This window comes from Papaver somniferum, chromosome 9 (assembly GCF_003573695.1).
Source record: "Papaver somniferum cultivar HN1 chromosome 9, ASM357369v1, whole genome shotgun sequence".
In the NCBI taxonomy this organism is placed as follows: domain Eukaryota; kingdom Viridiplantae; phylum Streptophyta; class Magnoliopsida; order Ranunculales; family Papaveraceae; genus Papaver; species Papaver somniferum.
Genome location: NC_039366.1, coordinates 198,685,563 through 198,700,269, shown reverse-complemented (window position 1 = coordinate 198,700,269; position 14,707 = coordinate 198,685,563). Strand labels below are relative to the sequence as shown.

Genomic DNA, 14,707 nt, shown 5'->3' with positions numbered 1-14,707 from the left:
GGTCTGTCATGTGTCTGTAATATATACAAGGTCCTCACCTTTACTTGTTTTATAACTGAGTAAGGTTTCTTTTCAATAAACCATTTCTTCGCAACATACAAATTAATATAATTAAACTCGGATGCTTTATACAGGGTTCTCTAATTTTGTGTATTCAGTATTTTTTTTTTCATCTCTGTTTTTGTATAACGAGTCAGGATAATTTGATGGTCCTCCACATGGTTTGTTTATCTAATCATGTAGCGGAACATGTTCCATTGTTTGAAGGGAGAAGGTTCCTGCTTCTTTCCCAGACATTAGACTTAATCTAAATCTCTTAAAAGAACACAAATAATCCTCACGTGATCACTTAGCACCCAATGCACAGACAGCAGACTCTAGCGGTTAACATTGATCAAATTTGTGTGCGGTAAAGAAAGTAGAATAAAAACGCATTGATCAATCAGTTTTTAGTGTATACTTTTTTGCTTATTTATATATTTCATTTTTCAGCTAGATAGGAACAACATGCACTTTACTTACGTACTTTAACGACGGAATCTAGGATATCTGCATCTTTTTTTTTAAAGAGTATATTCTTTGCAGCTGACCATGTATGATGTATCTGTTAGGTCACATGTGGCAATTGATCACTGCGCCACCCATTACTCCAAATATAGCTTAACCACTGACCTCCTCATGTTAGGATCGCAGGATTTCTTCTAATGCATCTTGAACTTCACATGATTTGAGTAAGCCTCACTGTAGGAGTGAAGTTTTTGCAGCTGGCAATATACCCGTTAGGTCACATGCTGCAATTGATCACTGCTCCACTCATTACTCTAAAATCTAAAGATAGTAACCTCTAGGATTCCTCATATTAGGATCATAGATTTCTTCTGTGCATCCTGGGCTTCACGTGGTTTGAGTACGCCTCACTATAGAGTATAAAATGATGGATAAACCTTTAGATGGGCCACAAAAATGATGTGTCCGTTATTTTAAAGGGAAAAATATTAGGTGGTTCCACGTCTGTTTAATCCTTTCAGAAATCACATTTTCTATTTGATCCATAATTATTTAAAAATATTAAATGGACCAAAGTACCTTTTCGTGTTAATTTCTATTTTTTTATTTGTAATAGTTCATTCGTCAAAATGAATTCCTGTTAATTTCTACTTTATTTTTCAGAAAACATATAAACCGGAGTTCATTCTAGAAATGAACTGATGATAAAAACCTATATAAACCAGAGTTCATTTCAGAAATGAGTTCCAGATAAAAACCTATGTAAACCAGAGTTCATTCGAGAAATGAACTTCTGATAAAAACCTATAAACCAGAATTCATTAGAGAAATGAACTCCTGATAAAAATCCATAAAAATCATAGTTCATTCCAGAAATGAACTCCTGATAAAAACCCATAAAAATCAGAGTTCATTCCAGAAATGAACTGCAGCATCATCATCCTTCAACAGCAGCATCAGACTTCATCATCTTCAACAACAACATATCTTCATCTTTAACACGAGCATCAAACATCAAAATCAAGATCTTCAACACAAGCAATAAACATAAATCATCAACAATCGAGATCTTCAACATGAGCAGCAAACAAAAGACCATCATCTTCGTCTTTAACACCATAGAAAACATCAAAAACAGTAGCAAAAAAAAAATCAAAAGAAGCATCTTCATCGTCGTCGTTTTCATAATCTTTATATGATTAATCGTCTGTATCATGTCTGCAAATCGTCTTCATCATCTCTGCAAATCAAAAACCCTAGAAAAAAACCCAAATCTTCATCGTTTCTTGCAGCTGCAGAAAAAGAGAAAAAAAAATGGAGAGGAAATAAACTAGATCTGAAAAAAAAAAGAGGAGAGAGAAAGTAAATCTGAGAATGAGTTATTTTCTATTGATTTTTTTATATATGTGATCCCAAAATGGTATTTCAGTCACTAAATGATGACAATTACATCATCCATGATGTCACCCTAGAAGCAAACTATAATTTATATTTTCAAAAAGGACCAAACAGAAAGTTGATTGAGTCAACTGAACCAAACTCATCCTAATATATTATGGAAGGATTATCGTTTGGTCCTTTTTTAGGTGGGACCACGTCTGTTTAGTCCTTTGGTTAAACGCCTTTTTCCATTTGGTCCATAATTATTTAAAAATATTAAAATATCTAAATTATCCTTTCTCTTTCTTAAATCTTTTTTCTCTCTTAATAAAAATAAATAAATAAAAACTTAAATATATTTTTAACCATATGTCCAAAAATGATAAATTTTATATATTTGGAAAGCCCTCGACGATAGCTTTCCAACGAGTACCATTGTTGCTATGTTTTCGGAGCTTTTAATTTTTGCCTTATTTTTTAGCTATAAAATGAAGTAGAAATGAAGTCTGTTTTTATATGGACTTCATTCCAAAAATGAATTCTGTTTTTTTATGTTTTTATATCGACTTCATTCCTGGAATGAAGTCTGTTTTTTTTAGATTTTTATATGGACTTCATTTCTGGAATGAAGTCTGTTTCTATATGGATTTCATTTCTGCAATGAAGTCTGTTATTTTTAGGTTTTTATATGGACTTCACTTCTGAAATGAAGTCTGTTTTTTTTTGTTGAATGAACTCGTAAATAGTTCATTTTATAGCTAAAAAATAAGTTAAAAATTAAAAGCTCTGAAACATAGCGACAATGGTACTCGTTAGAAAGCTATCGTCGAGGGCTTTCCGAATATATAAAATTTATCATTTTTGGACATATGGTTCAAAAGATATTTAAATTTTAAGTTTTTTATTTATTTATTTTTATTAAGAGAGAGAAAAAAAAAATGGTATTTTTGACATTATTAAAGGACGGTGACATCAATTATGACATCATCCCGTATGGGTATTGTCCATCCTAAGACCAAATAATATTTTTTAGGACCAAACTATAATTCATATTATTAAATAGGAACAAACAGACATTTGACTGCGTCAAGTGGATTAGATTATCTCTAATATATTATTCCTAGGACCTAATGATATTTCTTGTAGAAAACAAGTTTGAAACCGATCTCTCACACGAGGACGGCCCCCGCACCGTTGGGATTTAGTAGGAGGTCCCGTTTCTGGGCCCATTGCATTAAGAATGTGAGAGAAGATGGATCATGTGGTTTCTGGGAAGATTTTACGGGATGATGTATCACATCAAAGAAAATTGTTCTGTTATTGGCTTTCTTACCAATCGGGAAACCAAATATTTTGAATCTATGTATCACATCAAAGAAAATAACAACATGAAAATTATTACCAGAGTTTCACCACAAATCCCCATTGTGTGATTGTATCTTCAGTGACATTTTGATTTTGGGGTTCAATTTCTTCGGTGGTCTATAGTTTAAAGTTCAGTTATTTCAAGCACACAAAAAATAACCTCGGTGAAGGAAAATATTTCAACACACCATTAGATGCTCCCCATGATGTCAGACAATTTTCATCAGTCTAATACAGTCCAAATGAGTTTATCACACTTTACTTTGGTGACATGAATGTTTATAAGACCATGTTGTTGATTCTGGAAGTTACGTTGCTTAACAGAATATCGCGTTTCATTTATTTGATCCAGATATTTTCAGTAATATCAACGGCGATCTTTATGTCCTCAACGTTCAACATACTTGATGTTTTTAGTGTTGTCTCGCTAAAAACCTTGTCGAGTAACAAAACCATTTGGGAAAAACAATTCTCAACCGAAGGGAAAAAAGAGTACAATACAACTTCAATTTCGAAGTAAAATATGTCGACATCATATCCTTGGATCCTCCCCCTGATGTCGGCATCTCCCCCTGATTACTTTGAGGGTTGTTCCACACAGTTCCTTTAGTCATGTACTTTTGAAGCTGAATATCGGTAATAACCTAGAAAATAATCTACCATATATCCCTATATTTACTTTCGTTGGAGAAGAGATTATTGTTCATAATCAACAACTTTTGGATTGCACTTTCATTAGCATTCCTTTTAATGTCTTTCTAGGTATAATATAAATTTATGTCAATGGTTACTTTTAAGTAAATGATCACATTCATTATACCATTCCAATGACGTTGCGTTGGTGCTGAGCTATATCTAGCTAACAAGTTCACTGAGTATGTAAAATTTAATCGAGTACATTATTATACTAAGTACAAAAATGTGTCTATTGTATTTAGATATGGGAATTTCATCTCCCAACGCATATTCGTCATCTTTTTTTTTGACGAAATGGTCACTTACGTACATTTGAACCTCGACTAATTATGGGTGCTATGATGATGCATGTCTTTGTTAAATTTTCTGAAAACTTTAGACATATGCAAACTAGTGGAATAATATCCCACAAGCTCAGTACTCGGTCGAGCTTTCTATAGATTTTTCATCTCAAATTTGGATTTTAAATAGCTTTTAAGGTCTCTTATTACATCAAGAGTACCCATCATGTCTGTACCGTCGACATAAATAGCTACAATTCCAAATTAGGAACTTTATTTTGAATACGCAAGAAAAAATAACTTATTTGTCTATCCCCTTCAAATCAAATAGCCACTTACACGGGTATACCACTTCCGCCTGATTGCTTCAATCTATAAGTTAACGTTCTATCTGATTGTAAACGCACTATGTGGTTTAGAGTTACTTGACTTGGGAAACAAAAGTCTATCAAGTACTTTTGTAAATATCTTTATCTTTTAATTTTTTCAGAGATACGTAACAACCACATACATATGTTGCATTTCAAGTCCTTTTGATATTACCAAGCTAACTAAGTAGGGAACTCTATAACGTTCATTACAAGAGAATAATTCCAGGGCTTTGTGAGAAACCTCGCGCCACAAGGCGGGTCTTCGTACTTTAAGACTACTTTCTTCCCATTATGCTTTGTGAAAAATTAATTATGTATGTACAATAGGCTTTACACTTGGTTGGTCAACTTATCAAGTCTTTCAATCTCAATATCAAAAGCCACCAACCTAAGCATATAAATAATCACCTAATCAAAGAATAGAAAATGGAGAAAAAGATGATTAGATTACCCGGAATAATAAGAGGTAAAAATCAAATGGATGGCGCCCCATCCAAGAGCCAAAAGTTGACGACAAAATGTTTTTTCATTGCCTGTGATACTCGACCAGATGATTATATTGCTGACCCAACTTTTGTATCCCCTTACTTTTTTCAAGGTTGTTCCTAAATCATGCATCAAGGAAACTGAGCCTTCCGGTGAAATTGCAATTAATTGGTCCAAACCAGGTATAGCATAATCTGCTTCTTTATCTGCACTCTCGATCCCAAAATTGAGTAACTCCATTATTAAAGGATAAAGAATACATGTATCCTTACAACAATCTCTCGTTTTTCTCAGAAATGCACTCTTATCAAGAGAACCCAAATACATCTCTGTTAATCTCTTCTTAACTGAAATATCTTGGGAAAACCAGGCTGGACAACTGCAATACAACAAGAAAGTTCGATATACGTTAAAAATGGAAGCACATCATGAACAGCCAAGTAACAGGAATTCCACAGATTACAGGTTCTCATGGACATAACTGTTCGGAGTTTCAACCACAGTGAACAGTTGCAAATAAGTGAACAATCAATGTGATTCAGCAGGAACTCCAAATTCAGAACCAAAATAGAATAAGGTCAACTATGTGACATTCAAATCAAAGCTTCAAGCAGCTGTTTTCTTACAATTCATGTCGGCTAAAGATAATAATAAAATGACAAAGAAGAATTAAGCACGAAGTAAACACTCAAGCGCTGCAGTGTAATATTAGAAAAGAAAATGCATCCATTGCTAAAGAACAAACGCTCTCTGGAGTCTGGACTAACAAAATATAAATGTCATAACCTATTTGAGGGAGCAGTAGTGAATTATTTCTTCCTGTGGCATAAGCAGAAAAGTGTAGGAGCAAAGCATAAAACATGAAAGCATTTCAACCAGTTCTGATGAACCAGGGGACTAAACCTTCCAGAAAAACTCCAAACAATAAATACCCCTCTACCTCAAGAAAACACAACATATCAAAGACAGGTACAGAACCAACATACAGACTTACGATAATCATGCATGTTACACTCCTGTGTTTCTAACTGTCCGGTTCTGCAAAGATGTTTCCACTGTCATGTCAATTTTCTACGCACAAACTCATCATTTAATTTCCTGAATCTACTAAAATATAAATATAAATATGAATGATACTCCCTTGCTGATTCCAAGTTACTAACATATCCCGAACCTCTTAACAATTTCTAAAGTTGTCGCTGTTCCTCTAATGGTTTAGAGGATAACTACATATCAAACAAAACTAGACATTAAATTTATGGTGGCCTAACAGATTTACCTACTGGTTTCCAACTTATACCCTGATGATAACCATGTACCAACAAACAACACCCTTCAAGAACAAAAACGATTTAACTGTATAAACCTTCCAGAACAACCCCAAACAATCAATACCCATCTACCTTTAGTGTTTCTAACCGAAAAACTAAAGGTGGACCAATTTGGTGGACCAAACCTCTCCTTCAATGGATTGAATAAAGGTAATCTCACACATACCTTTAAAACCCCAGCCCCTACAAATCCAAGGGTGGAATGGCTGGTCCATCAATTTGGTACACCAAATCGATACACCCCTGGGCAAGCCGGTTTCTAACTGTCTGCATGGTAGATGAAAGACAGGTACAGAACCAACATACAGACTTGTGAGAATCATGCACGTTCCCTCACTTTGTGTTTCTAACCTTCTATAAGGTTCTGCGTACATGTTTCCACTCTGCCACCTCAAATTTCTATGAGCTAATACAGCATATAAGTTCCTAATAATATCTACCAAATTGTGAATGATGTTTCCTTAAAGGTGAACTTCCCTGCTGATTCCAAGTTACTATCATATCTACAACTTCTAACAAATTCTAAAGTTGTCACTGTTCTTCAAATGGTTTAGCTAACTACATACCAACAAAACATAGTCATCAACAAATTGTAGTAGTCTAACAAAATTTACCTCTTCTATTCCCCAACTTTTACTCTTATGATAACCATGTACCAACTGACAACACACTTAAAGTCCAAAAGCATTTATTACTGTATAAACCTTATTAATATGATATTAGGGTCAGTCTGCCTAGTGCATCGCAAACAAATGACTTCAGCCAAAATATCAAAACTGATACACAAAAGCCAACTTACTAAAATGCAACATATACAAAAATAATGTGAATGACACACTTGCGCTATATCATAACTCGATATACATTCCAACATATACAACACTATCACTAGTGAAGAGTAATGTGACTGGAATACTTGCATTATATTGCAACTAGTTACACATTCCAACATATTATACAGATCTCCCAACCATGAGCAGTAATTCAAAATAGCATAATGTGAAATCTATCTGTCCAGATAAAAACAAGGCATCAAGTATGAACCACAGAGACATGGAATGCAACCAGACACACAATCAACCATGCTACAAAAGCTAGCTGTAATACCCATTCAATTGAAACATGATGCACTACACTATCACTTGAACAAAGCAAAACAGGCGCAAGCATGAATAATTGATAGTAGACAACCCCAAATTTCTATTGTCAAAAGATGATAACATGTGCTACTATAAATGTCAAAAGACAGGACGTCCCCGCAGCATAATTACTTCAATACCAAAAGCCTAAACCCATTTCTCAAATACCCTGGCTGTAATCGATATACATTATTCATTAAAGAGCTAAGAAAATTCCCTACTACGGATCCACCACTACTTCCACCAAATTAGTAAAAGAAAATACAACTTTGGTCACTCACTCTCACTGTGACGTTAACAGGCTACAATTTGACCAAGCCTCCTGCTGAGCTCTGTGCATCAGGTACAGTCAGTGAAGGTGCATCCGGTACGGTCGGTGAAGGGGCATCAGGTACGGTCGGTGAAGGTGCATTTGCAGGTTCGGCTCCATCATAGTCGATCCTGCTGACGACTCCATCTGACATGTCGGATGGCTCAATCCACGACACTGATCCATCGCCATTTAACTCCTGGAGCTCTGTGCTAATAATGATGTTATCAAAGCTTTCTGCTGAGCTCTGTGCATCAGGTACAGTCAGTGAAGGTGCATCCGGTACAGTCAGCGAAGGGGCATCAGGTACGGTCGGTGAAGGTGCATTTGCAGGTGTGACATCATGCATGACAGGAACCGTATTAGCTTTAGGTTCTCTATCCCATCTTTTCTTTTGTGATTTTGAGAGTGCATCAAGTTTCAACTTATCAAGTCTTTCAATCTCAATATCAAAATCCACCAACCTAAGCATATAAATAAATGGAACATATTCAGGTGAGTTTAGCATAATCACTTAATCAAAGAATAGAAAATGGAGAAGAAGATGATTATATTACCCGGAATAATAAGAGGTAAAAATCAACTGGATGGCGCCCCATCCAAGATCCAAAAGTTGATCACCAAATGTGTTTTCATTGCCTGTGATACTCGGCAAGATGAATATATTTCTGACCCAATTTTTGTATCCCCTTACTTTTTTCAAGGTTGTTCCTAAATCATGCATCAAGGAAACTGAGCCTTCCGGTGAAATTGCAATTAATTGGTCCAAACCAGGTATAGCATAATCTGCTTCTTTATCTGCATTCTCGATCCCAAAATTGAGTAACTCCATTATTAAAGGATAAAGAATACATGTATCCTTAAAACAATCTCTCGTTTTTGGCAGAAATGCACTCTTATCAAGAGAACCCAAATACATCTCCGTTAATCTCTTCTTAACTGAAATATCTTGGGAAAACCAGGCTGGACAACTGCAATACAACAAGAAAGTCCAATATACATAAAAAATGGAAGCACATCATGAACAGCCAAGTAACAGGAATTCCACAGATTACAGGTTCCCATGGACATAACTGTTCGGAGTTTCAACCACAGTGAACAGTTGCAAATAAGTGAACAATCAATGTGATTCAGCAGGAACTCCAAATTCAGAACCAAAATAGAATAAGGTCAACTATGTGACATTCAAATCAAAGCTTCAAGCAGCTGTTTTCTTACAATTCATGTCGGCTAAAGATAATAATAAAATGACAAAGAAGAATTAAGCACGAAGTAAACACTCAAGCGCTGCAGTGTAATATTAGAAAAGAAAATGCATCCATTGCTAAAGAACAAACGCTCTCTGGAGTCTGGACTAACAAAATATAAATGTCATAACCTATTTGAGGGAGCAGTAGTGAATTATTTCTTCCTGTGGCATAAGCAGAAAAGTGTAGGAGCAAAGCATAAAACATGAAAGCATTTCAACCAGTTCTGATGAACCAGGGGACTAAACCTTCCAGAAAAACTCCAAATACCCCTCTACCTCAAGAAAACACAACATATCAAAGACAGGTACAGAACCAACATACAGACTTATGATAATCATGCATGTTACACTCCTGTGTTTCTAACTGTCCGGTTCTGCAAAGATGTTTCCACTGTCATGTCAATTTTCTACGCACAAACTCATCATCTAATTTCCTGAATCTACTAAAATATAAATATAAACATGAATGATACTCCCTTGCTGATTCCAAGTTACTAACATATCCCGAACCTCTTAACAATTTCTAAAGTTGTCGCTGTTCCTCTAATGGTTTAGAGGATAACTACAACTTATACCCTGATGATAACCATGTACCAACAAACAACACCCTTCAAGAACAAAAACGATTTAACTGTATAAACCTTCCAGAACAACCCCAAACAATCAATACCCATCTACCTTTAGTGTTTCTAACCGAAAAACTAAAGGTGGACCAAACCTCAGCATAATTACTTCAATACCAAAAGCCTAAACCCATTTCTCAAATACCCTGGCTGTAATCGATATACATTATTCATTAAAGAGCTAAGAAATTTCCCTACTACGGATCCACCACTACTTCCACCAAATTAGTAAAAGAAAATACAACTTTGGTCACTCACTCTCACTGTGACCTTAACAGGCTACAATTTGACCACATAATACTAAATTGCGGTTTTACATATCTTGCTGAACAAGCCCCTCAGTAAGCAGATAAAACAAGACTTTATTAATGATTAAACCAGAATCTTTCCAGCATAATATACTAAGCTAAACAATGAGTTCCTGATAAAATTGGTGAACTTCCACAGACAAGTGCTAGATAGAATCCTACTCAAACCTGATGATAATTGAGAGAGAGAGAGAGAGAGAGAGATTATTACTTTTTTTCTAAACTCTGAACACAATCAGAGCAAACATCTCGTATTTTATGTGTCACTTCTGTACCATAACAAGCTAACATGAAGGACCTAGCACCTGCTGACAAATAAGTGCCAGGATCCGTCTTCCTTCTGCTAGAACAACAACACGTGATTAAGTCATGTACATGTGTGTTTAAAAAGCTTTGCATCACGAAATATGACGACTTTTTGTACCTCAAGATATTCACATAAACAAGAAACATGAAACCATCTTCGCTACCGTGCTGAGTCGGTCGAGTAATCATAAATCCCTCACTTTTTGCTTTTTCTATTTGAAAGCAATTATCGAACTTGTGCTTGTAGTTCTGTTCCGAGAAGGACAGTATCCTATTCAGGCACCGATTCTTTGAAGTCTCTCCAGTTTCAAAATGATGATTATGAACTAATTCGATTGAGATAAGTGCATCTACGGGCGCTGTTAATATATTAGGAGGGAAATTCAAAAACCATTCAGCGGAAGAATAAAAGCTAAACTCGTACATTACAATGAGAGATCAAAAAAAAAGGGAAGGAAAAGAATCACAAACCTACTGGTCGTACTTTCATGTGCACCAACAAAGACGCAAACCCTGAAGACTTGCATTCAAGACCTATCAATCTGAAAAATCAAATATTAACAACATAAGAAATCAACTACTGGAGTAAAAAAGAAAAAAGAAAAAAGAAAAGAAAATACATACATGTTCTTTGTATCTATGAAGTGCACAGGTTGCTTATTTTTAATTTGAACAAAGCCACAACCAGGGTCCTCCTCCTCCTCCTCGTAACCGGCCTTTTCCAAAACTGGAAGCCTCATAGCATTGCTATCACTAAATGCGGGCCTCCATAGATATTCTGGTGTTTCCATCTGTCTGGTAGAGAGAAGAAGAAAATTACAAAGCCATAATCAAATAAAATTTTCAAAAGAAACCATAACCCCGTAAAATAAAGTACATTATGTATTGAATACATCACGAACACATCCCAAAATCGGTGAAACAAATCAAAACCCTAATCCAAATCTTACAAACAATCATCCAAAACAGTCCTATAACAAACAACCTATGTCTGAACTTTGAACACTCGACAAAGTGCAGAAAGAAAACCCTAAATACGAATTTAAAACCTACTCTTCTACAAATTAACTCATACATGCATACCATCTTATACCACATCAAATTCACTTGGATATTAACGAACATAACCCTAATTACACTCTGAATCAGCATAACTAATGAAGAACAGAAGTAGAGAGATCGTACCTTAACTTCCAGTGAAGAAGAAGTGAAGAAGAATATAGTTTGGCGGTGGCGGAGACTGGAGGATGGTACTGGTCGAGACTCTCGAACGAAGAAGAGTAGAAAAAGGTTTTTGTAATTTTGACCGCACCTTCTCGTGGGAGATGCCTCCTATTTAAAGGCGTGAGAACCCGGAATCAAACTTGTCAACTATTTTAAGGCATGAGTACACGAAGTCAAACTTGTTAACCAAGTTTACGGTAAACCAAACCAAAAACGGATTCCTCTATAATATACAACCTTGGTACATGGGCGGCAAGGAATGGTAGAGGTGCGGCAAGGGTGATAGTAATGTCTTTTTAATTGGTTACGGGATGTCCTATGAGGGCTGTTAATTGACTAGATTACCCTTTTCACCTCAAAGGGACTAATTTACCCTTGCTTTTGTGGTTGAGAAGACTGAATTGTCCTTCCCCATTATTAACCCAATTCGAACTGAAAATCAAAACAGTTTTTTTTTTCAACTTTACTTCATCTTCTTCTCCTCTCCACCGCCATTAAAACTGATTTTTTTGTCGTTCTCTTCAATTAAACCCAGTTAGGAAGTCTATCGTGTTTGATTTAAGTTAGTTTTGTATGAAAAATTAGGGTTTTGAATCGAAATTGAAACTGGAAAATGAATTTTGCATGGGAGGTTCGGTTGCAAATAACCCACATACCAACCGTACCTGCAAATTTTGAAGAACATACGGTTGGTTTCAACCTAAATACGAACCGTACCTTGAAAAAATTGAGAATTAAGTTTAGGTACGGTTCGTATCGAAACGTTAGTTACCAACCGTACCTGGGTCCGGTTGGTAACTTAAAGCACATTACCAACCGTATATTGGGTTCGGTTGGTAACTTGATGCAGGTTACCAACCGTACATCATCCTGAATGTTAAGAACTTTTGAAACAGTGATGCACGGTTCGAAACTATAGTTGACTTACCAACCGTAGTTTAGTTACGGTTGGTCTCGATACCTTTTTTGTGAACCGTAATGAGTTACGGTTCGTATCGAAAATTTTCTAACAACAGTAACTGGTATTGCGATTGGGTTTTTTCCCAAATCGAACCAGTTACGGTTGGTAACTAGCTTATTTCCAACAGTATGTTCTTCGTCAAATTTTAAAAATTTGATTTTTTACGTACTTTAGATAATTTGATCAACAAAAAGCTAATGAGAACTAATTTTGATCACCCACCTCAAAGTTGCCACTGGAATCACTCATTTTGGTTGAGTGAATCAAAATCTAGGGTTTCACAAATATCACATAAGTTTTTTTTCCTCTCCTCTAAACTTTTTTTTTTAATTTTCATAACTCTAAAAATCTGATTTTAGATTTATTATAAGTGAAAATTAGTTATCACACTAATCTTGATTATCAAACACTAAACTTGATTACCAATCACTAATCTTGATTATTAACAATAAGGGTTAATTGGTCATTTCCAAATTTTATTTGATAAGGGGCATTTCAATTACCACCTAATGACCCTTTTTGTCTTATTATTCCTTGCCGCCCCTCTACCATTCCTTGTCGCCCCTATACCAAGCTTGATAATATACTACTGCTTTTTATAGGGACTAAAACGCAAAACTAGGACAGAAATATGCCATTAGGTAACTGAGAAATGCAGGACAAACGGTTATATACTTTTATAAGGACTTAAATGAAAAATTATATAATTAATTATTGACAAAAATGTCATTTTTGTTGTAGGAATATTATTGGTGGTGTGGTTGACCACCCCCATGTGTCAATATGTATGGGAATTTTTTCTCCATGCTAGGCACATGTAGGATTTCCTCTAACTCAATCAACACATGTAGAACTAGTCCTTTGTTACTAGACACATGTAGCTCTTTATCTTATCCTTGGTTACAAGTGTACTAACACAAGCTCTCCCCCTCTTATATTTAAATGGAACTAATGGAAATGAAAGATACATCTGATTTCCCTTATTCTCTTTTCATACTTTGTCTCCTTTATGTTTTTGTCTCTTGTTTTATCTCCCCTCTTAAACACGTTATCAGAACCTCCTCTAGCCAATTGAGTACTCATCCTTCACCAAAAAGGATTTTCCAAAAGAAGGTATATCTAGTCCCTTTACTTTTTGATTTATTTGTGTACTCTCTTTGAAAGTGACATATTACTATCTATATATTGTCTTTGAAATTTTATTATCACATGCTTATACTATTTATTTTGTTTACAACAAAAAGTTAAAAGAAAAAAAAATCTATGTGATTTCTACAAGCTCATTTTCTACTTGATAATGATAGTCATTTTGTCTCTTTATCACTTGAAAGTGACATTTTTATATCTAGTTTAATTAATTAAAATCATGTGATACATAAAAATATGATTTGTTTTACTTAAAAGGCCCATCTGATTTTGTTTCAAACTCCCCATGTGATGTTGTACTTTCTTTTTTTTTTGAAAAAATAAATAAATAAATACATGTACGAGTGTTACCTTTGAAGGATATCATATCATTATACCCATGATACATATGTATGTATGTTAATTACTTTTAAACCATGAATATTCTAGTATTTAATTTTTATCAAATATTCATCATATATGTATACATTCATGATGCTATCCCCACCATATGTTATAATTTACCATACATATTTTTTTTTAAGTATGTCATATTTTTAGACCTTCCTCAAAATTGTAAATTTTTTTTTGACATGTACTTTATGCATAATATTAGATCTTAGTTTGATATTTTTCATGCATGTCACAAATATTAACCAAAACTCAATCTTATCCTGCAAATGGTTTGCTACTAAATATGCAAACGAATTGCTACTCTAAATTTCAATAAATTTATATGCGTATATAAATGATAAATTGGTCTGTAGTTTATTTTTTTAAGCAGACATATTTTTAGTTGACTATTTTGTCAACCTTATTACCAAATTGTTTGCAATTTTTAAACCATAAAGAAATTTGGTACGCAAACAGAGTTCCCTTGTTAAAAATCATAAAGAAGCTTGGTTAATTAATTTTGTGGACTAGGTTATGATCATATATTGGACTATATGACATATTCGTATTACCCACAAAGCCATAAAGAAACTTGGTTTTGGTTTATTCATCTTGCCCATAAAGAAATTTGGTAATGAGAAATGGTATCGGA

At 34.7% G+C, this 14,707-nt stretch overlaps 1 protein-coding gene across 1 annotated transcript; it reads right to left on the bottom strand.

Annotated features, from left to right (window-relative positions):
- Window positions 1-7,684: 7,684 nt before the first annotated feature.
- On the bottom strand, window positions 7,685-11,664 carry LOC113308908. Its single transcript, XM_026557357.1, has 7 exons — window positions 11,538-11,664; window positions 10,977-11,147; window positions 10,824-10,894; window positions 10,471-10,711; window positions 10,258-10,386; window positions 8,424-8,837; window positions 7,685-8,330 (listed from the first exon to the last, which is right to left on the bottom strand). Exons 2-7 carry the CDS (start codon window positions 11,141-11,143, stop codon window positions 7,859-7,861), a joined length of 1,494 nt encoding a protein of 497 aa, XP_026413142.1. The 5' UTR covers window positions 11,144-11,147; window positions 11,538-11,664; the 3' UTR covers window positions 7,685-7,858.
- Window positions 11,665-14,707: the final 3,043 nt, after the last annotated feature.

What these genes read in the sequence shown, in the direction of transcription:
- LOC113308908 (XM_026557357.1), bottom strand. Translation starts at nt 11,143, where the DNA reads ATGGAAACACCAGAATATCTATGGAGGCCCGCATTTAGTGATAGCAAT. An exon ending in CATGAAAGTACGACCAGTAG is followed by an intron (nt 10,712 to 10,823) that starts GTTTGTGATTCT and finishes ATATATTAACAG; the next exon opens with CGCCCGTAGATGCACTTATC. An exon ending in GTTCAGAGTTTAGAAAAAAA is followed by an intron (nt 8,838 to 10,257) that starts GTAATAATCTCT and finishes GTTGTATTGCAG; the next exon opens with TTGTCCAGCCTGGTTTTCCC.